The 21111-nt window shown below is 44.1% G+C and overlaps 2 protein-coding genes across 4 annotated transcripts in view; one reads left to right on the top strand and one right to left on the bottom strand.

Annotated features, from left to right (window-relative positions):
- Positions 1 to 771, bottom strand: part of dock1 (dedicator of cytokinesis 1) — a 155582-nt gene extending 154811 nt beyond the window's left edge. The window contains exon 1 of the mRNA XM_079292770.1: positions 602 to 771. Within this exon, the coding sequence (XP_079148896.1) occupies positions 602 to 644 (43 nt within the window). The 5' untranslated portion in view covers positions 645 to 771. The remainder of the gene's footprint in view (positions 1 to 601) is intronic.
- Positions 772 to 4302: 3531 nt separating this feature from the next.
- cUnh10orf90 (chromosome Un C10orf90 homolog) lies at positions 4303 to 20219 on the top strand. 3 transcript variants are annotated; one of them, XM_079293855.1, is made up of 11 exons: positions 4303 to 4428; positions 6864 to 6930; positions 9047 to 9138; positions 10577 to 11903; positions 13719 to 13871; positions 14119 to 14228; positions 14501 to 14672; positions 16280 to 16343; positions 16678 to 16768; positions 18592 to 18653; positions 19463 to 20219. In XM_079293855.1, the coding sequence occupies exons 1-10, from the start codon at positions 4327 to 4329 to the stop codon at positions 18628 to 18630; spliced, it is 2217 nt and encodes a 738-aa protein (XP_079149981.1). In that variant the 5' UTR covers positions 4303 to 4326; the 3' UTR covers positions 18631 to 18653; positions 19463 to 20219. The 3 variants fall into 3 exon arrangements, with proteins under 3 accessions (XP_079149981.1, XP_079149980.1, XP_079149979.1); XM_079293854.1 differs by having other exon boundaries at positions 18592 to 20219; XM_079293853.1 differs by having other exon boundaries at positions 16678 to 20219.
- Positions 20220 to 21111: the final 892 nt, after the last annotated feature.

The raw sequence follows: 21111 nt of genomic DNA on the forward strand, positions 1-21111 counted from the left end.
AAAGCTGCAGATACTTGTGTGTGACGGTTTATTCGGAGTGCTACAGGAGATACTGGAAGCTAAACGGAAACAGTGTTCTCGGGACAGGGTTCCTGGTTTCGGAGCAGTTGAGGAAGTGACAAAACACAACAACCACAAAAGGACAAAGGGCTTTCCCCCGCGTAGAAGACCGGAGGACTAAACGCGAACAACCAGCAAACTAAAAAGATACAAGTTATGCGGAGAAGTCCGTAAAGTAGCGAGCAGCGGAGGCCCCCGCAACACAGGAAACAGCGCTACAACTAGGCGCGCCTCTAACAAGTCCCAATCCACACACACACACACACACACACAATAGACAGACATTCCTTGTTTTGGCTTCTCATGCAAATCCCAGCAAACCAGTTTCCCACCCGAGACGTGATATTTGCATTCACACAGCAACAGGCAACTTTGTTGCAAAACAAATGTCGCATGAGAAACAACACAGCTGGGGTAGCCTTTTTTTTTTTTTTTTTTTCTTCTACTCACAACCCTTTTCCAAAGTTGTGCAGCCAGAGAGCCAGAGAGCTAGGACGAGCTAGCGATGGAGGGTGCACGTTTCTTTTTTTGTTTTACGTACCAACTCCATACTTTTCCCTTTTGGTGGGCACCCAGCGAGACATTCTCCGCGTCGAGGCTTCCCCGCAGTTGCCGCGTAGAAAACGGTCCAGGTGTGACCTCTTGTCGTGAACGTAGACTTTCTTTTTTTCTTCAGTTTTCTCTGAGCTTTGGGGAGCCACTCCGAGCAGCCATTTTCCACCAGTGACAGGACGCTCCGCAAGGGGGAGGAAGGGAACACAACTTTTTCAGCCTGTAGGCCAGGGGTCTCAAACTCCCGGCCCGCGGGCCGACTTCGGCCCGCCACGTCATTTTATGTGGCCCGCGAATCCGCCAGCAAAAAAAAAAAATCTTTTTATTTTTTTTTTTTTAAGTGAGACTAATAATAATAAAAATATCCCCATTGTCGAAATTATGAGATAGAAAGTCGAAATTATTAGATAGAAAGTCATAACTATAATAGAAAGTCATAATTCTGAGATAGAAAGTCAAATTTATGAGATTGAAAGTCAAAATTATGAGATAGACAGTCAAAATGATGAGATACTTAAACAGTTAGAAGCAGCTCTTTGACTGGTTACTGTACATTTAACATGGAAATGTATTGTGAGTATATTGAAGACTACTTTAAACTGTGAATGCAGAGCGTTATTTAACAATATGTTACGAGTAGTTACATTTACAACCGGCCCTTTGTGGGCGACCATGATGCTGATGTGGCCTGGAGTGAAAATGAGTTTGAGAGCCCTGATGTAGGCGTTCACGCTGCAGGAGTCCCGCTAAACTTTCACTGCTGTGTTGCGCTGAGACGCAAACTGCAACATGACTGAGGAAAAGTTGAGAATGACTTGTTGGTTTTTAATCTGCAGGAGCGTATTATTGTAAAAAATGACAAAAAAAAGAGTGGGAAATAAAACGGTGGATACACTTTGAGACCTTCGACTGGTCATTATCCACTAAGACATATGTTTCCCAGATAATTATTTATTCTCTTATATGTTTTTTTAAATTCATATAGTTACATCACTTTTAGAATAAGCTTACAAACAGTTTTAGGGTACTGTTCAGTTGAAAAAAAAACTAAAAATTAGTTGGTATATATACACAATACACAAAACACAGATCCAAAACAAAGAACACTGATTCAATAGTGTGTGGGATTATATGATATGCCGATTAAAAATAAATATATATACACACTAATACTACTATAGCAATGGTAAACATACAGAAAGAAGAGACATGGATAAGTAAAATGAGTAAAACGTAAGGTGGTGTTTGAATGTGGTGCATTAACTTCGCCTACAATTAGTTATCATTTGGACAAAATTACTTTTTATGTATTCACAGGCATAATATAACTGTTGTGGTTGTCAATAGTATAATGTCCCTGCTTTACTCAGCTTGAAATGAATACAGAGTAACTAACCCCTCACACACCGTTTTACCTTCAACCCTATCAATAATAAAAGCACATTACAGTATTCCTACTGTGATCTTTGATATGGTGTTAAAACACAGAGATTGTTCCTCTGATTGGTTCAACCACAGAATGAGAATGTATTCGGTCTTTGTCCATGTCCTTCCTTCTCTGTGCTTAACGGTGAAGCTACAGGAGCCAAAGCCAGCCTGTTATCCTGAGCTGTGATGTGTTGAACTAATAAGAGCTGTTCCTCAGAGCCGCAGGTGCAAAATGAAAGACATCAGGGGGGGATGCACCTGGTGCACACATTTGAATCCGCTCATCTTAATTCCTCTTGTTTGCAGAAATGTTGCATCCTTTCTATGGTTGCATCACATCTTTTAGAGAAGTCTCTCAAAACCCATGACCTCTCTCTCTCCTTTGCTCTCCCTTTCTCCACTTGTCATGTTGGAGTGTCCCCAGCAGAGGGCGAGGTCGCTTTCACACTTACTCTCACAGCCAATGACCTACATCTTTTGAACCTTGTTGAGAATCTGTCCTAACTCAATTGGGTTACCAGACAAAAAATTACAAACTGCTTTACACCATTGCATATTCCTTCTGCGTGTAGCTTCTCAGCTTGAAAAGGTGTGTTGGAGCAGGTCACAGTCATTTATGATATCTCTGTGTTATCTCTGCCTTTGAAAGACGATTGGAAAATGTCATACCACCGGGAGGGACGTTAAGCTGCTTTGAAGGACATCTGGGGACTGCTAATCCACTGAGGAATTCATTAAACATCCAAGCAACTGACAATTCGTTTTTTTTGTATCTTTGAACATCTGTTCTAACTGCCTCTAAAGAAAAGCTAAAAACAGAATTTTGCCTTGTCTTTAGAAACACCTTTCACTCATGCATTGTGGGACATCACGTGGGTCACGGCTACTTATCCAAGAGGACACTGGCCCATTTTGAAGACAGTCTTGCAAATGTCACATGGCCCGGTTAGAGGCTTGAGGACAGCAGCGCCTCATCATCAGCCGTTAACCACGAGATCACAAGGAAGAGCAGAGACGGGGGGGAATTCACCGAGGAGGATTTCTGAAGCAGTAAGTGACTCGTGGAATAACGTGGATAATCTGCTCATTAGTGATGCTCTATCATTAGTGAGGACACCTGAATGTCAAGAAGTTTGATTCGCAATTTGAAACATCGGGTGGTGTGTCTGACACGCATAAACCCTGAATTAGACAGTTTGTTGATTACGATGCTGAATGTTAATGGTGCTCTTTGTTTAAATGGAGATCCTGTTACGTCAAGCATTGCATCAACAAGTGTTTGTTTTTTTTCTTTAGGCCCGCCCACCCCTCTGTCTCTTTCCATGTCCCTCTCTGCATTGGATGTTCAGCCCTCAGTAACTCTTTTGTTGGGCAAAGCATCCTTCACATTGCTACAGGCCTCACTGGAGACGGTACTCACCAGGACCTCATATCAACACAGTGTTTGCTACCAAGGAGTGAGGAGTTGGATGCAAGTGAAAAGGGGTGTTTCAGTAAGTAACAGTGGAGTAATAAAAGCATCGAAATTGAAGTAATGTACTTGTAATCTGGAATCATTTGCACCTATTTCTAATTCTCATCTGTATTCTGATACCTTCTCGTAACAGATCTGTGATATCTACAGCCTCCAGCATTCTTGTTGCTACTAATTCCTTGCAGTGCATCTCTAGCATGCCTCATGGTAAGAAGTCCAGTCGAGCTAGGGGAGTCTCATTGATACCGCCTCTGTGAAGGGCTTCTATTGTGGCCTGAAACCCGAGAGCAGTGAGTGTTTACCTGAGCTCCGGAGGGATGACTCTCCGCAGGCCAGCTGCCCACCTACGGAGAGCCCCGAGCTGGAGAAGATCGGGAGATGAGTCCTACTGGAAGAGCTTGATGCCAGAAGGGGAGGTTTTGCCCCGCGTTTCTCACCCCCAGCGTGCACCTCGGCCTCAGAGTGCCATCGAAGGAGGACGCCAGCTGGACGGATGGCTGGAGCACCTACAGAGGATAGAGAGCGAACTTCTCAGAGCCCCGGTTCACGGTCAGGCTCCGGCTTTCAGTGATTGGACGACATCCATGCCTGCTCTCGACAAAGAGCCAAGCGGACCTGTCTGGAGACAGCCGGAGGTCCCTTCCTACAGCAGGGCCTCGTCTTCGTGTGGGAGTCCCAGCCTGTGTGAGAGCTCGCTGGGCAGCGAGGAGTCCCTCCAAACGGGATTTCTTTCTCCTCCAGAGCGTAGAGGAAGCTGGGAGAGAGCTCAAATAATGCAGGCCCCAAGGAAGGAGCAGGCTCAACTCAGTAGTATGGCTCTAGTCAAAATCGGCTGGCTGCCAATCCAAAGAAGAGTCATGACGGTGGGCGATGCTTGTAACCAAAACCAGTCTTCGGACCACTCTGCTGGCCAGGTAAAACACATAACACCTCAAAAAGCCTCAAGCATATCAGAAAGTTTTTTTCTGATGCTAAAGACGTTTCTGGATTTCTCTACATTTAGATGAACAATATTTGAAGAACTTAGAGAAACGGTTACATTCTCTATTGAAACAAAGCTACCCAGTTCATTTTGGCAGGCCTCCTTACACTTAGAGGAGATTTACTTTGGAGCAGTGAGAATTCTTCTCTCACAGAAACCCCATAGAAAACATTTTGTATGCTTTAGGGTATCAACCTTTTAAAACAGCCCTTTGGAAAGACGCTGGGCTGATTTACCCTGGATTTGGCATGTCTCTCAGACTGCTATTCTGAGATGCTAGTGAGACAGTGTAAGCCCCGCAAGTCTGAAGGTAAGGTGCTGTGTAATGGAGTCGATGGTGCGTAGTGCCAGGCAAAGCAAGGCAGACTGAAACGCATAGGGCCACAGAGAGTCATTTGCAGTCGAGTCTCAGTTACCCAGGGAGAAGGCAGAGCTCCGGCATCCTTTGAAAACAGCTTACTCGGCAGGAACTCCACGCATTCTCAAAAGGTTTACGACTCATTCGGAGCTGTGACGGCAGAGATTGAGCATTGTGCCCTGAGAGGATGCAAGTCAATAAGAGAAAATTCAAATGGGAGTACCAACTGAACTGATGATTTGACTTCAAAAATCTATACGGTGCTGTGCTGTACCAGAGAATCTTGTCTGACTGATGTGCATTGTGCATCAGACTGAACTGATGCAAAATGAATCACTGAAAAAAGAATATTATGTGAAGCCAGTGTTGAGATTTTTGGTGTATTTTTACGACAGTAACTTAAATAAAAAAATTTAAAAAAGTTTAAAGGATTTAATGAGACCTTTCTGAGGGATTATGCCGAAAGCAATATTTTGAAATTCTGGGGATACAGGCTATCGCTTTCTGTGCCGAGAGGTAGGTGATAGAAACCACGCATGGCTCTACGCTAGGCTAGCTTAGCTTAGCACGAACACTGTAAACAAGGGAAATGGCTAGTTAGCTAGTTTCATAAGGGTTTAAGGCAGGGGTGTCAAACATACGGCCCGCGGGCCGGACCCGGCCCACCACGTCATTTTATGTGGCCCACGAATCCGCCAGCAAAAAAAAAATAATAATAATATTTCTTTTTTTTTTTTTTTACAAAAATTTAAAGTTAGATGTGAAAATAAAAATATCCCCATGGTCGAAATTATGAGATAGAAAGTCGAAGTGATGAGATGGCATGTTGTCTGTGTGCCGACATTAAAACTATCACAACAGGTGGACAGGAGATGCAACAGCCCATAAAGAGGATTTCCAACAAGTTTCTCAACATGCGTACTTCTCTGTACTGAAACGTCATCAGTCTCAGCCCAAGTACTGTTCCAATTCAAAGTTCACATCGAGCCAAGCACGGCCCTAATGCCCGGATGTGGCTCGCTCTGCCCATTTTACCCGGGATGCATCGGAGGTGACTTGTCTGTACTTGGGACAGCCAAATATCCCAGAATGCATTTTGCACCAGCAACAGGAAACAATGGCGGAGGAGAAATCACACAACTGGAAGTACGTGTTGTGGAAGTCACAGATATCCCGGGAAACTAAACTAACTATGTTAGGAGTACCGTAGTTACATTTACACCGTCTTACATTTACAACCGGCCCTTTGAGGGCGACCGTGATGCTGATGTGGCCCCAGAGTGAAAATGAGTTTGACACCCCTGGTTTAAGGGGAGACACAGTTCATGCATTGGTCAATTTTGGGATTTTGGGCGAGCATTAGCTTCCATAATTTGTGTTCTTTTAGATGAGTGGAAAGAAAATAAGCTTTTTCTCAAACTCTAAGCCAGAAATCTCCACTTCAGTAGCACTTACATACAGCAAACGTTTTCCGCTTTCATTCTTATTTATATTCTGGAGGATGGTTCACATATCTTTCATAGCCTTTCTGATAGAACATTTTATTCCTAAAAACATGTTGATAGTATTTTCTTACGAACGGAGTGTTACAAACAGATATCCAAACTTCCCTCCGTAAAAACCGTTGACTCAATGAACTGAAATGAAACATTTTCAACCTGGCATTATCAAATGTTCAGATTCCTCTTTTGGAAATGCATGCAAATAAGCACCTATTTGATAAGACAATGCATCATTTTGAGATTTAAACATGCGTTTTGTTACCGTTGGACAGAGCCAGGCAAGCTTTTTCCTCGTTTTCGGTCTTTGTGAGAGGCTAAGCTAACCGGCAGCTGGAGGCAGCGTTAGCTAAACATGAGAGTGTTATCTCATCTTACTGTAAGCAAGACAACAAATAAGCCTTTTCCCAAAATGTGAAACTATTCTTTTAGATGTATCAGATGCCAGGATTGTGCTGATGCCAAACGTACTTTTTGTGTACTCTATAATGGGCTCTTTTTTGTTTACAGGTGAAACTGAAACAAGCCATCACTCCAACATTTCAGAAGAATCGAGCAACAGCCAACAGGCACCAGGGTATGTAGCCTTCAACACGTTCTCATTTCAACCGGTCACATGCTCTTTGTCAGAGCCCTCGGCGTCACTGGTCAGCACAGCACTGTTAACATCGCTGTGAATTCAAACAGAAACACGGGCCGAGGTTTAGGCAACAAAACCACTCAGGTTGAGGAATAACATTGTGATTGGGCTCAAAGTAACTGGAAAACCCGCCACAAACGTCACCAACTTCAAAATATCCGAGAGTTGCACCTTAAAAGCGACACCAAACCAAATTTTAAAACACGAAGTAACTCTCTTGCACAACAGAAAATTCCCCGAAACACACAAAGATTCCGTTTCAAGTGATGTTTAGTGCCTGATCACTGCCAGAACAAATATGGCGACGGGGTAACTGCAGGGGCCGGGTTAGCCGGAGAGAGAACAAAAGCTGATTTCAGGGCTGACTTGCCACACAGTTTACCTGCCTCTAATCAGCTCCTTGCAGCAGTGTTGCTCCTGTCCCCTTTCAAACGCTCCACACTGACTGACTAACACTTTAGACACTCACTGGGTTTGATCTTTCAGCCCCGCCCTTGTTTATACATAGATTACATTGACAAGACTCGGGCTGCTCGCAGATATCAAAGCAATCCATCCATGGCAGCAGGGAGCTTTGACAGAAAGTGCAGGTGTTTTAAGCACTGTAAACCTTATTAACGTCATACACACTGTTAGTTAAAAGCCACGTGCACAGGCTGTGTTGACACAATGAATATTTTTTTCCAGTGAATGCTCTTAGATCATAAATGGGTTAGTAGTCAATCAAATACAGGCATAAATATTCATATATATTTTTAGTGACTTCACAGTGAATAATAATTATATGCAGGTGCATGCACACAACAAATTGGCCACGTCTGCAATCCCAGCAACGAGGTGAAGATGAAGAACAAGAAACAAGAATCGTTACGCAGGACTGCATCCAAATGTGTCTTGTTTTTCGATGCCGGTTGCTTTTGCTCAGCTGTCAGAACATTTAAATCCACGAGTCCACATCCAAAACCAAATGAAACTATCAGATATTCCATCTGCAATTATTCCAACAAGAGCTGACTCGGTTACACTCCGGCTGGCAAATCATCCCACCTCTTCCTCATTCTTTTCCTCTCTCTCTCTCTCTCCTTCTGGTTGTTGCTGACAACCCTTGCAGAAGTACTTTTAATCCGACCCGATGGTCTTATTGCAGACACTTAGTGCCCTCTCCCACCACACACGTCACATTTAGCAAACTTGAAATGGCCTGATGTTAATGAGCAAATGATAATAAAATTGGATCTTGTGCTCCAAGGGCCTTCGTGTTGAGACAGGCTGGCCACTTTCCACCCGGCTCACACTACTACTATTGAGATAAAACTCATGGGGATGAGGAATGAATTGGGGGGGGTATTTGCCATATGGCCTCGCTTCTTTATCTTCCTCCGGGATATTAAGCTGCTGTCGATTCGGAACAAAATGGTCATTTGAGCTGCAGGTAGCGGAGGTAATGAGAGGAGCTCTTTCTGGGGGGGAGAAAGAGAAAGAAATGACACATATAGTGATGGCAGCAGGTGTCAGAAACAGCCTCTGAAGACAACTCTCTGTTTTTTTCAGGCGTAATCACATTTGCAAAGTGGTGCAATTTTCACCCTGTCCCTCGCTTTCTCCGTCAAAGTGAGAGGAAAAAAATAGAAAACACCGGCGGATTATCCACACAGCATTCAAGGGGTTATCCCAATGTGAGAGCCGGTCGCCATGGTAACAGCAGCAGGTGGAAATGCAGCCAGGCAGGCAGTCAGGATGGCAATATAGAGTATCAGTCAGGGCTGAGAGGCAGACCAGTCGAGCTGCTATACGCCTCCCTGAGGAAGCAGAGAAGTGGCTCCGGCGGTGGCTGGTGCTGGATTCACTTTACTGTGCCAACGTCAATTATTGACAGTGTCAACATTGCCACACACTCAGAGCTTGAGTTGTGTGTGTGTGTGTGTGTGTGTGTGTGTGTGTGTGTGTGTGTGTGTGTGTGTGTGTGTGTGTGTGTGTGTGGAAGAGAAAGAGAGAGAGAGCATGTCTTGTGAGGGGTGTGACAGTGGATCATTTGTTTTGCCTTTACACATAGATGGAGAGGTGGAGAAAAGTCACACCAGTCCGAATGCTTTGGGTGTGAAGACGTGGCAGACACCTGATCAAGACTCTACCGATATTAATCAGGTAACTGATAACACCTCTCGTAGGATTGTTTTCCACTTGAGCTCAGGAGATGATGGATGTCAGTGGGCCTTTCTGTCTGGGAGTGAATTCCATGTCTGCCTGGGGTCTTCTAATACCGAGTGTTATGCTACTGTTGTGCTTTCTGATGCTTAGGCCACCGTCGCTTATTTCTAAATATGATAAATGTAGAGCTGCAGTGCATCCCTTTAAAAGATGAGGGAAACGACACTCATTCACGACAGTTCATACGCAGTTCATGGGATCAAAGATTAAACACGTACTGGTGGAATTTAACTTCAGAGAACAAAATCAAAGATCCTCTATGGAACTTGAAAAAGTGGCTCAACAATTTAGAGTAAAGAATATAGCAGCTCAAAGCTTCGGTGCCGCATCAGAATGCAGGACAGTCACTGAAATAGAAAAAAACTAAAAAAGAAATGACTTATGATCAACACAAAGGCAACTTGCTGATGACATCTTTGCTTTATGGACCATTATCAGCACAGCTGTCAGTGTCTGTGTGCTGTCTGTCTGCTGCAGCATTTATCCAAAGCATTGCCAAATTAGACATTTTGTTCTGATGACAAAATGTCTTTTTACAAGTTTTAAGTGGACCAGATTGTCTGCAGTCATAATCAACCCTGTCTAATGGCCATAATCTGAAGTTATTTAATGTGCATTTTATCATCATATGAGGAATGACTATGCAGTAGGTATCTATGTAATTATTCACTGCTGTACTACTTTTCTTCGTCACAGTTTACTCTCTTTGATGAAAAGAATATTGTCGGCAGCCACAAGGTGTTACAGAAGTGCAAATGACAAAATCACATACCTCGTTTAGAAATTAAATTTATGCAACATTAATAAACGAGGGATCAGGGCGGTGTGTCACCTCATGAACCCTGCTGGGGAGTACAACAACAGGGTCATATCAGCATTTCTCCATGCTCCATAAAAAACCATCAGACTCCTCTGGGCCAAGGACCAGAATCTTTGCTTTTTCTTGCCTCTCAGTTCCGATTGAGGACAGAGTCTCATTGTGAACGTGTGAGGGATAAGTCACGCTGTGTGCTGGCTCTTCCTGCTGCTGCTTCCATTGCTGCCGGGGCTGTGTCAAGCATGGGGAGAGTCATCTGACTAAAGAACAAACAGCAAAGCCCTGAAGGAATACAAGACAGCTGCCCCGCTGTTGAGATGTAATGTTAGAGAGATGTCGTATTGTTGATGTATGTGTTATGCTTCATTTTCTGTATTTGCCACATGAACACGGGGGCTCAAATTGGCAAGATGAACCCACAGCATATGTTTTATTGTGTTGATTAATGACAAAACATTTAGCAGGAGACATTAGCAACAACAGAAGGGGTGGGATGGGGTTTCTAAGCGTAATTAAGGATCTTTATCACAGAGAATCTCTTTCATCCACATGCTGTAGGTGCCAGAAAAACGGAGCTTTCCTGCTAACGAAGAGGACCGACCTGGAGGCTTTCAAGCTCTGAGGAGACGCTGGAATACCAACAGGGTGCCAGTTTTCCCTGGAGGCAGTCAATCCAATGTGCTCCCCACCGGGACCAGCTCAGTCCCCAACAGGTCTTCTCTGATGAAAACAACCAGCACGGTCCCCCTCAAGCAAGCTCCTGCTCATCAAACAACGTTTGCTGATCCCTGCAAACCGCACGCTCTGCTGCGCGGGACAAACAGCACAGATACGAACACGTCACAAATGCCTTTGCACAGGACAGGCGGTGTTCAGCCTATAAGGGCAACAGTCCCGCTGTGTAGAACAAACAGCGGCTCACAGCCTTCACACATACAGACAAACTCCGCTGTGACGACGCTCATCCCTCACAACAAAGCCGGCTTCTCCTCCATCACCATCTCCTCCAGGAAAGTCTGCAGATCGGCCAGTTTGCCTGGCTCCGGCGCCTGCAACCACTCCGGTGAATCCCGCTCTCCGTCCATGGACCCAAACTCCAGGCAGGTGACGGTGCAGAGGAAGGCCATTATCGTCAAAGTGACAGAGCAAAGGATGATGTCCAGCCCTTTCTCCAGCACAACAAACGCGGGGACCCCGCCGGCCAGCCATGCTTTGGACCCAGTGGTCCACAGAAGAAAGGCTACCATCATCAAAGTGACAGAGCACAGGGAGAGCTACAGTCCAGCCAAGGAAAGGTCTGGGACGAGGCACCCCGAGTACAGACACAGCTACACGGAGGGGGTGTACAACGAAAACAGCAGGTGGAGTGAGGGAAAACATTCACAACACAGTGCGGCACCTTCACATCTCCATCTGGATTCCACAAAGAGGCCAAACTCTGCTGTAGCACCACACACACACACTTTGGACCCAGGGAAAAACGATGGTACACTGCACCGATCCACGCTGAGTCTTTCTGTGAGCAGCCCCCCCGCTATAGCAGCGCCCAAACCCTCGGAGGTTTCTCCAAAGGCGGTCGGACAGAGATCGGACAGGCCGCACAGACCGCTGAGCCGCTATGGCAATATGTTTGGACACACAGAGCCAAGCAGGGAGAACGTGACGCAACCAGCGGCCAGGAAATGGAGCTTTGGGCTCCCAGAGGGGGCCAATATCAACCCGGCGAACTCCAGCAGTAGTTTTCTCAGCCGTCAAGCAGCAGTGGGAGAAGCGGGTCACCTAGTGGCAGACACCCTTAAGCCAAACGGAGGCCAGCAAGAAAGGTTGCCGCCAGAGAATGCGTTGAGGAGAGCGTCCTCGTGTCTAACTCTCATCAAGGCCCCGGGTAGGTCTTCTCTGTCCCACTCTGACTGTCTTCCTGTCAGCACGCAGGCTCCATTTCTCTCTGATCTCCGTTTTTCAAAGGATGGCGATGTCTAAATGTACACCTCCTTTGTGCCATTTGCGTGTTCTAGCTTGAAGTTATTACACACGCCGCAGCACTCTGGAGGCAAATCTCCGGTTTGATACTGTCCTTCAACTTAGATGTCTTATTGATAGGCGTTATGAGATTGTATTCAGACGACTCCATTAGCTGTTGCCTTGAGTGCAACTGACACTCATGCTTGTGTGTGCCGATGTCAAATAGCATTACCTGGATTCAGAGGCCCGTTGGTACCTACAGGCGCTTGATTGCCTTCCCCTTCCTTCATTTTTATACGCCTCTCTTTGCATGTGTGAGCTATTATAGTCCCCCTTCTCACCAACAGCACAGGGGAGGAAGAGAAATCTAAAGCTGCTGAACATGGTGAAAATAAAGTATAAGGATGTGTTAGAATCCATTTCGGCATCCAGATCCTGCAATGTAGCTGTTGTATTTTTTCTTTCTTTCGTTGTAATCATCTTATGGGGACAAATATCTACAGTCTCACTGTGGAGACTCATTGATTACCTGAGGCCCAAAATCCAAATCTGCCTATTAGATGTCCACCAATAACGTCCTCCGAGTAATAGCTCGACTTCTACTACTTATTTGGATCGAGGCTTGGTTTTTGGCTGTGGTTTGACTCAGGAAAGTGAGGTTAAGTAAAGGTTAATAAATTGTGTTCAACATTTTGGTAAATAGACTTATGTTGCTTTCTTATCGAGAATTAGATCAGAGGATCAATACTCTCATATCCAAAAGTGGTATCGATCTAACTCTTGGCAAGAAACGGACATATTACCCAAAATGTCGAATCTTATTTCTTTACTGTTAAGATTAGCCTCCATGATTTGAATGCAGAGCAGTTTTTAAGTGTTTTGGGGGGCAAGTCTTATCTCGTGTCGTCATAAGTCAATTAAACATCAAGATGCAAGTTCTTTCAATGCTTTGGATACGTAGTCTTTAGTCTTCCAAGTCTCAAGCACTCATTTGGTCAAAGTTTCAAGTCCGTCCACAGTTCTGAATGGAAGTTTTTACAACGTCCTCACATGTGACAAAAATGCCATGTGATTATGTAAAAGGGGTGAAACAGTCAGCTCAAGCTGTTGTTTGGTAATGCCGAATATTACAAGGTTTCAAGGGCTTTTATTTGTCCTTGTACGACAGGGTTGCACAATGAAATTTAGAGTGTCGGCCCAATTTACCAGGTAGGAAAGAAATCAAACAACAACAAAAACCAGTCTGGTGCTTCAGCAGCTGATACTTCTGTCTCTTTCCAGATGGCAGCAGGGTGAACAGGTTGTGGCGGGGGGGTGGCTTTCGTCCTATAATATCCCCTCAGCTCTTCGCAGGCTCCTTTTCTCACTGATATCACTGACGCTCAGTATATGCCAATGATGTTCTAGGTGGTTTTAATCACCCGCTGTAGAGCCATGCCGTCACTCAATGTTACTTCTTCAGGTGAACAAGTAACATTGAGAGGGAGTTTTCTGCCGAGTTGTTCTTCGTTCACGATGTCTTGTCTCCGTGTGAAATGATTCATTATTCCTTAATCGCTTTCATTAAGACCGTCATCAATTAATTAGGAGGCCCGAGGCGGCCTAATTTAAATTCTACGTTTGATACAGTCAACCTGCGAATTAGGTGGGATATTATGAAATGATTTTAAACCCCCACGACCGCCAAAATGGCAGCTCGGCAACTTCTCACTCACATCAAAGCCCTCTTGCCTTTCAGATCCCAACTCACATCAGTCTCAAGAGGAAGTGCTCGCCCTCAATGCAGCTGCCATCATCGCAAATATCAAACTCCAAAGGCAACTTTGCAAGAAGAAAACACCAAATGGCAAATCTGAGAAGGACTCCGCTGCATCACCTGATGGAGATACTGGTATTACTGACAGTGTTGCGAGCTCAACACTTTGTTTCCGGAGCTACATCTTTGATTGAATCACTACAGATCCAGTGAACTTCCACAGCTCTTACATGTGCCTGTTTTGATTCATGCCAAGAAGTTATATGTCATCATAGCAAGCCCAGGGGGCTATGTTGCATTGTGCCCGGGCACGTGAAGCCAGGGCAGGCGTAAATGAGATGCAAAAAAAAAAAATGTTTTTTCTCTGCCGTGGTTGTGACAGATGAGGGGAAATGTGTGAAGTCACATCCGGATGAAAGAACAATCCAGCACCACAACCAACCGAATGACGCTTTTGAAACTGAAAGCTCACCTAAAACTATTTCTTTACAGGTGAGTTCGGAGGTATTTTTTTTATTTTTTTTGCCAATATAACAATGAAACAATAGAATTAGGATTTGATTCTCCAAGTGTCTATTTGTTGCACATTTCTGTGTATTGCAACCAGTGTATTCCTTTCTCGGAAAAAATAAACATTTCTTTTTCCTTGCTTTTGAGTTTTCCAGAGCTATATTCTAGAGCGGTGGGAGTTGGAAATGGGACGTTGGGCTTCAGTGTTCTGTGAAGAAGAGCAATATGTTTCTGTTTTTTTCTGGTTTTGACAGGACGCACTGCAGAGGTCCAGGCCAGACTTCATCAGTCGTTCCCAGGGCAGACTGCGAGAGCTGGAGCGAAGGGCTCAGGAGAGGAGGGATCAGGCGGATTCGGTCGGCCCGCGGTCGGATGCCGCTGTTAGGCAGAGGAGAGCCCGCAGTGGACGGGGAACCTCTCTGAACGGTACGGTGCCAGCAGCCACCCTCACCTCTCTCGTACTGCCCATTGTTCTGTTGCAGCTGCAGTGGCCGTCTGCCACATCATAATCACACGCAGACACGGAACAAAGAGCGAGGGGGGGTCGTTTTCAGCCAGTGCGTGTTGTTTTTCAATGCTCAGACCAATATTTCTGGATCTAAGCTACTGATAGGTAACATTTTGTTCAATTATACGTAACATTCACGTTTATTTTTTAGCTCGAAGGGACGCTCATCCACTAAAATCCTCTGCTGAAGCCCAATATTCTCAGTTGACACATCATTCTGATTCTATACCTCCATCAAGCTGTTATATTGCATCGAAAAGCTAAAACCAGAAAAAAACAGAAACATATTGCTCTTCTTGACAAAACACTGAAGCCCAACGTCCCATTTCCAAATCCCACCGCTCTCTGGAAAACTCAAAAGCAAGGAAAAAGAAACGTTGATTTTTTCCAAGAAAGGAATACATAAATAAAATGTACAGAGAAAAATTATATTGAAGATGGATCACATAACAGGCCGGAATCTGAAATGTAATAAAAAATCTTAACTATCTTAACTATCTTCAGGCCAACTGTGAGGGGAAAGAAGCAGAGAGGAGAGAGAGGCCAAGCTGTGACTAAATACAATAAAAGCCACTTGAAGTATGAAACAAATGGCTTTATTGCTCATACTTTATATATGTATGCAAGTGCTCCTCTATTGAATGATCGGGTTTCAGAATGATTGCCAGCATGGGATTACAGCAAAGATATTTCTGTCACCTTCAAATGGCATTTAAGGCTCTCAACACAATGTTCTGTCTGATGAGATTTCCTTTCAGTGCCAGGCTTCACAGTAAACAACAAAGAATTTAAAGATTTGTGACAGTAAATTCGTAGCTCTCTCTGCCCTCTGCTGGCTGCAACTTCAACAACAAAAATACACCAGTGAGTGAATGACAGCCTGGAGAGGGAGAGATGTCACATCTGAGAAGCTGGTGGACGCGGTGGAATTTCGTGCTCTCGTTGAAAATGATCTTGTCTGTTCTTTTGGGAGATTGCAACACGATCCTTTCTTTTCTGTAAGAGCGGAGTCTTTCAGTTTCCTCAAACACCTGGAACAGCTCCAGTGATCCACTGCCATGCTTTAGAGCAGGGGTCTCAAACTCCCGGCCCGCGGGCCGAATAATAATAAAAATATCCCGATTGTCGAAATGATGAGATAGAAAGTCGAAGTTATTCGATAGAAAGTCATAACTATGATAGAAAGTCATAATTCTGAGATTGAAAGTCAAAATGATGAGATACTTAAACACAGTCATAGAAGCAGCTCTTTGACTGGTTACTGTACATTTAACATGGAAATGTATTGTGAGCACATTGAAGACTACTTTAAACTGTGAATGCAGAGACTTATTTAACAATATGTTACGAGTAGTTACATTTACAACCGGCCCTTTGCGGGCGACCATGATGCTGATGTGGCCCGGAGTGAAAATGAGTTTGAGAGCCCTGCTTTAGAGCCTTCAACTCAATCAGCATTATGTATATATGTGTGTGTGTGTGTGTGTGTGTGTGTGTGTGTGTGTGTGTGTGTGTGTGTTTCCAGATAACTTTTTCAAACCCAGAGATAGAGCCGCTACTGGGAAAGAGATGCAGTCGAGATCTAAGCGGTGAGTTACATCTCAATCTCTCTAGGCCCACAGTCAGATGCCTTTTCTTTGCAATCAGATGCATCCTTACCTCTTGTGTTGCTTTCGCGTGTGAAGGCAGAGTCTGGATCAGTGATATCTCCGAACAAATGATGCTGCTTTTGTTCCTCTGCTAAGACTTTTGCTCGAATGATGTTTTTTCTTCTTTCACGTCCTTGCCTCGCAAGGTGTTAAGACTGTGGATTTATACAGAATATAGTGTTCCATTGATTAGTGGTGCAAAATCAACCCGAAACTGCCATTTTGTTCTTTACCAGCAACTCATAAAAGACACAATCTGATCATATTGTTACAGGCCGCCTGCAGAGGTGAAGAGGAAGAAAGAGGAGGAGAAGAAGAGGGAGGTGTGTTTGAGCAACAGGCAGCGAGTGGAACTTTTCAAAAAGGTAATCTCTAAATCTTATTTTGCCAAAACACAGATGCATAAAACCAGGCTGAATTTGGGTTTAGAACGATGCAAAAGACTTTAGAATAAAAATGTTCCTTTTAAGGGAGTGGTGCAGAGCATGAAACGTGAGAGAGAAGATCTAAAGCATCCTGTTACACATACAGTACATGATACTGACAGGAAGCATAGAATAACATGACTTCCTTCTTCCATACGTAAGGGAGACAAATCTTGATATTAAAGTGGTGAATAGAATAAGATGAACCTTAGCGCAAACAAACTGGTCCTTGTGTTGTTTATGCACCACACCTGCCTATTTTGATCTCACAGACGTTTTTACACATCAATATATATGCAGAAATGATGAGCTGAATCATCAAATCCCTGAAAATATGGAACAAAGCAAATAACCTCCAACCAGCCCGCCACAGTGTTAACAACTTGCCCGATACATTGAACAGAACGTTAATCGTGTGTATGACCCACAGGCAATTAAGCAAGTGATAACACAACCTTCCTCGATGGGCTCAATTAAACCTCGCAACCGGTGAAACGTTTTCCAGTCATGGCCAACAATGGCTTCTTCTCTCTGCACGGCAGTGCAACTGTGGAAAGATAAAGTCTTTAAATTGCCCACCAAGTCCATCACGGTTCACTGGAGTGGAACACGCGGAGGATGAAGGATATCTATAAGCACAATAACAAGGGGACGGATGGGACGCACGGTGTATTTCTGGGTGTTCTCCTGTTGCAGGCTGGATAACATATGACAATAGATAATATACATGGGAGTCTGACAGTGATTTATTCCCTTTCATATTGTGCTCCTATGAAGCAATTAAAGCAGGAATTCACATCCTTACATGTGGTCACTGTTTCTCCATTTGAATTAAATCTTCCCAGATCTGATGATGATAATTGTACTGTTACAGGAATATTTCACAGCGTGCACTTTTACCTTTGGTAACGTGTCATCGAGGTGATCTTTGCTTTGGTTCTGCTGAGCTGATCGTAAGTAACTCTGTAAAGAAACATCAAAGAAATGAGATGCAACAATGAAAAGAAAAATGGAAGCAAATGTCATTTCTGCTGATGATTGAATATTTAAGCTGTGAAAGGATTTCTTCCGCTTGCCTTTTCTTTAAGAGCAATGTGCTTATTGTTCCACTAGATGTCACTGCTGTCAAACTTTTGCTATTTTCTTGCACGTCTCCCAGGAGTTTGATTAGAAAGGCTGATCTTAAAAAAAAATGCATTTCCTGCACCTGAAGTGGTTATTACTGTTTCACTGCATGATCAATAATTATTACCCATGACAGAGTTTGATTTGCTGGAGGAATCGTACGTTCGTTTCTCTTTCCCGCTGCGCTCTCATCATGGAGCGAAGCCGTGAACGGTCTCATTGTGCTCAGAGTGTGTGAGGCCTGTGTTCCCGGTGGAACAAAATGCCCTTCAGTGGCAGAGAGAGAGCCACAGTGCAGTGCCACCATTCAGCCTGGCTGCAGACAGTGTGGGTGCAAAACACACACGGCTGCTCCAGCCACACTGCTGCTGTGGCAGAAAACACAGGGAAGAGGGTGCGATGCCAGTTGATCAAGCAGGATCCTGGAAAGAGGAGCTGGAAACGTGAACATGTGGGTGAGAGGACGGAAGGGACGGGGTTTCACTCCTCCGTCTGTGCAATGTTTGTTTTCCATGTGACGTTTGTGCGTTCGCCTGGATTGGGAAAAAAAGGCCTCGTGGGTTTTTGTGAGGACCAGACTGGTGATCTACAGTCGCCAAGTGTTTTAGTAATCTCAGTGTTTTGCGCTCTTATTGCAGAAACTGTTGGATCAGATTCTCCAAAAGAGCAACAGCTGAACGGCCGATGACAGATGAAGATGGTGACATGACAAGGCCTGTGGCATTGTATAACAGACTGATGAAGTGACCTGTGACCCTCTGGCTGTGCTGAATATGAGTTAAACTATCAGTGTAGGCCACGGCACGGCTCTACCGGTCCTTCAGCCACTCGTGTCTGTTTGTCTCGTGTATTTCCATCACTTATTATCCAAGTTACCGAGCTTAACATCTGTTTTCCTGAGAGATGAATCTGTGGTAATCTTTCAAAAGCCCAGAAGGTCATTTAACATCGCAAACTGTACCTTCTGTTTCGGAAGTTTTTTCAGAACCATCAAAGACTCTTCTGCCCATCTGGATAAAAAATACAATATTTTGATGCAGAATTATAAATAAAACAAATGACCTGATGATAAAACTGTTTAATTGCGTCGATGTGTCCATCTTTGTGTGGATAAAGATACAGATGATCAGTTTAGGACAGATTGGTGGACTTGGAGGACAGAACATATTTGATGCAGAAAGAAATACCTTCAAAACAGCTCTCAGTTTTGTTAAATGACATTCTGTTGTTGTTTTTTTTGAAAGATTGCCACAGATTTGTCTTTTGAGAAAAACAGATGCTTGTCTCCATGGCGCAGCTGTCCCAGCTGCCCTTGTGGGATGCAATTACAAATGCAAGATGGCCAAAATGAACTTATGAAATCACGTCTCAACATTCTGTTTTGGTCACAAACCAGATATCGCATGACTGAGACCCTTTTCCTGTACGATATAAACCAGTAACGTATGCCTTAAAAAAATCTGTGTTTATCTTCTTCTCACTTGATTGCAAATTTGCCTTTGTTTCCAGAATGCTTGGTGTAATGGGATGCAGAGTGAGCTCCTCTCACGCAGCCACTTTCACATGATCTCATGTGATGCCAGACAGAATCATTCATTATGCTTCGCAGTCCCTTCTGGGACAGTCTTCAACCGTCGTCTTCCTCATTATAGCTGAAGTGCAGGCTCTGCCACCATTCAGGGCCAGAGATTAGCTGTAAGATGGAGGAATGTGACCCTCTCCTCACTGGGAATGCCCACGTCAATGGACAGAGCCCATTTGAATGGAGTCTTTGTCCCCGTCTTTGTCTCATGATGGACGGTGGGCCATCATGACGATGATTGCAGATTTAGATATGTGGGCACCAAAGTGAGCGTGCTCAGAGTGGCTCTCCACGACACGATGGAGCGGGACATCAATCAAAAGTGAATATTTATTTTTGAAACAACAGGCAACAGCAGACGCTCTTCATTGTTCTTAATTGTTGGTTTCCTCATTAGCCTTTTAAGTTGAAGTGTCTTCATAGTCCAGCTGTTTCATCCATCTAAATCTGCCCCGATGTCTTGGAGAAGACAGATGATTACGCCTGACTGTTTTTGTAAACCTTATTTCTTGACAGAGCCCAATGCACGCGTGGGTGTTTTTGGACGACAGGAGATCATAAATAATGGATCATAATTGCGTCTGTCGTTCTAAAATGAGACCTTTTAAAGACAACTGGGAACCATGACTGCTGCTTGAAGGTTATTTACTGTGTGTGTTGTTTCACTACCAATACAATTCTTCAACTTTATTTTGTATTTCAATTGAATTATGTGTATTTTATATTTGAGTTGTTTAAACATATGTTGTTCACTTTTCTTCCAAATGTAACAGTAAAATGTTTGTCTTCAGGCACTGGTGAAAAGTTGTGTTTTTTCCCCCTAACTGCATTGACATAATAACAGAGGTTGGATGGAATAATTTCCCAGAAGTTGGGATTTATTATTGAGTGTTATCTGTCCGAGCACACCAACACAAATTCCTATTTTACTGCCTGCTCTTCTCTGCACCTTATCTTCCTTCAAGCGTCCTGGTTCTTAGAAAGAGCAAAAGATCAGCTGTGTGTAACGTCCTACAGCTGAATGTTTGGTTCCACTGAAATCAGCATGCAGAGAAATACTCCTCGGTCGTCTTTTATTTCCTTTCATATTTGAACCTGAAAGAAGACTTTTGAGGAAATGGGGTTTTATGACACCCTATATAGTTCCTATTTCAAACGGTGTTGGGCAACAATTGGATATGCTGCTGTGACTTTAACCGAAGTCTTCATGCTGCGAGCACACTACACCTTTAACGCTGCTCTTTCATTTTCTCCTGTCAGGGGAGAAACAGCTTTCAGAACACAGGACACCCACCTGCTGTCTGCCTGCATTCCCTCCTAAAGTGGATAGCCATGTGGTGCAGTGCAGAGGGCACATGCTGAAGAGCATTATTGAACTGAGCCACAGTGTTGGAATGGGCCATGTCCACATATGGGTCCATGCACAGTAATTATTTAGTGCATCTCACCGGTGCTTCAATGACAAGTTGAGTATAGCTGCTTGTGAGTCTCATATATTGATTCAGATATCTTGAAATATTCATGTTTTCAAACTCATGCCACCCTGTTCTGTACACAGACAACAGACTCACCATCA

This window comes from Melanostigma gelatinosum, assembly GCF_949748355.1.
Source record: "Melanostigma gelatinosum genome assembly, chromosome: 21".
NCBI classification, from domain to species: domain Eukaryota; kingdom Metazoa; phylum Chordata; class Actinopteri; order Perciformes; family Zoarcidae; genus Melanostigma; species Melanostigma gelatinosum.

Coding starts and splice junctions, on each gene's coding strand:
- cUnh10orf90 (XM_079293853.1), top strand. CDS start 4,327: ATGGCTCTAGTCAAAATCGGCTGGCTGCCAATCCAAAGAAGAGTCATG. Junction 4,429..6,863: donor CGGACCACTCTGCTGGCCAG/GTAAAACACATA, acceptor TTTTGTTTACAG/GTGAAACTGAAACAAGCCAT. Junction 16,344..16,677: donor ATGCAGTCGAGATCTAAGCG/GTGAGTTACATC, acceptor ATATTGTTACAG/GCCGCCTGCAGAGGTGAAGA.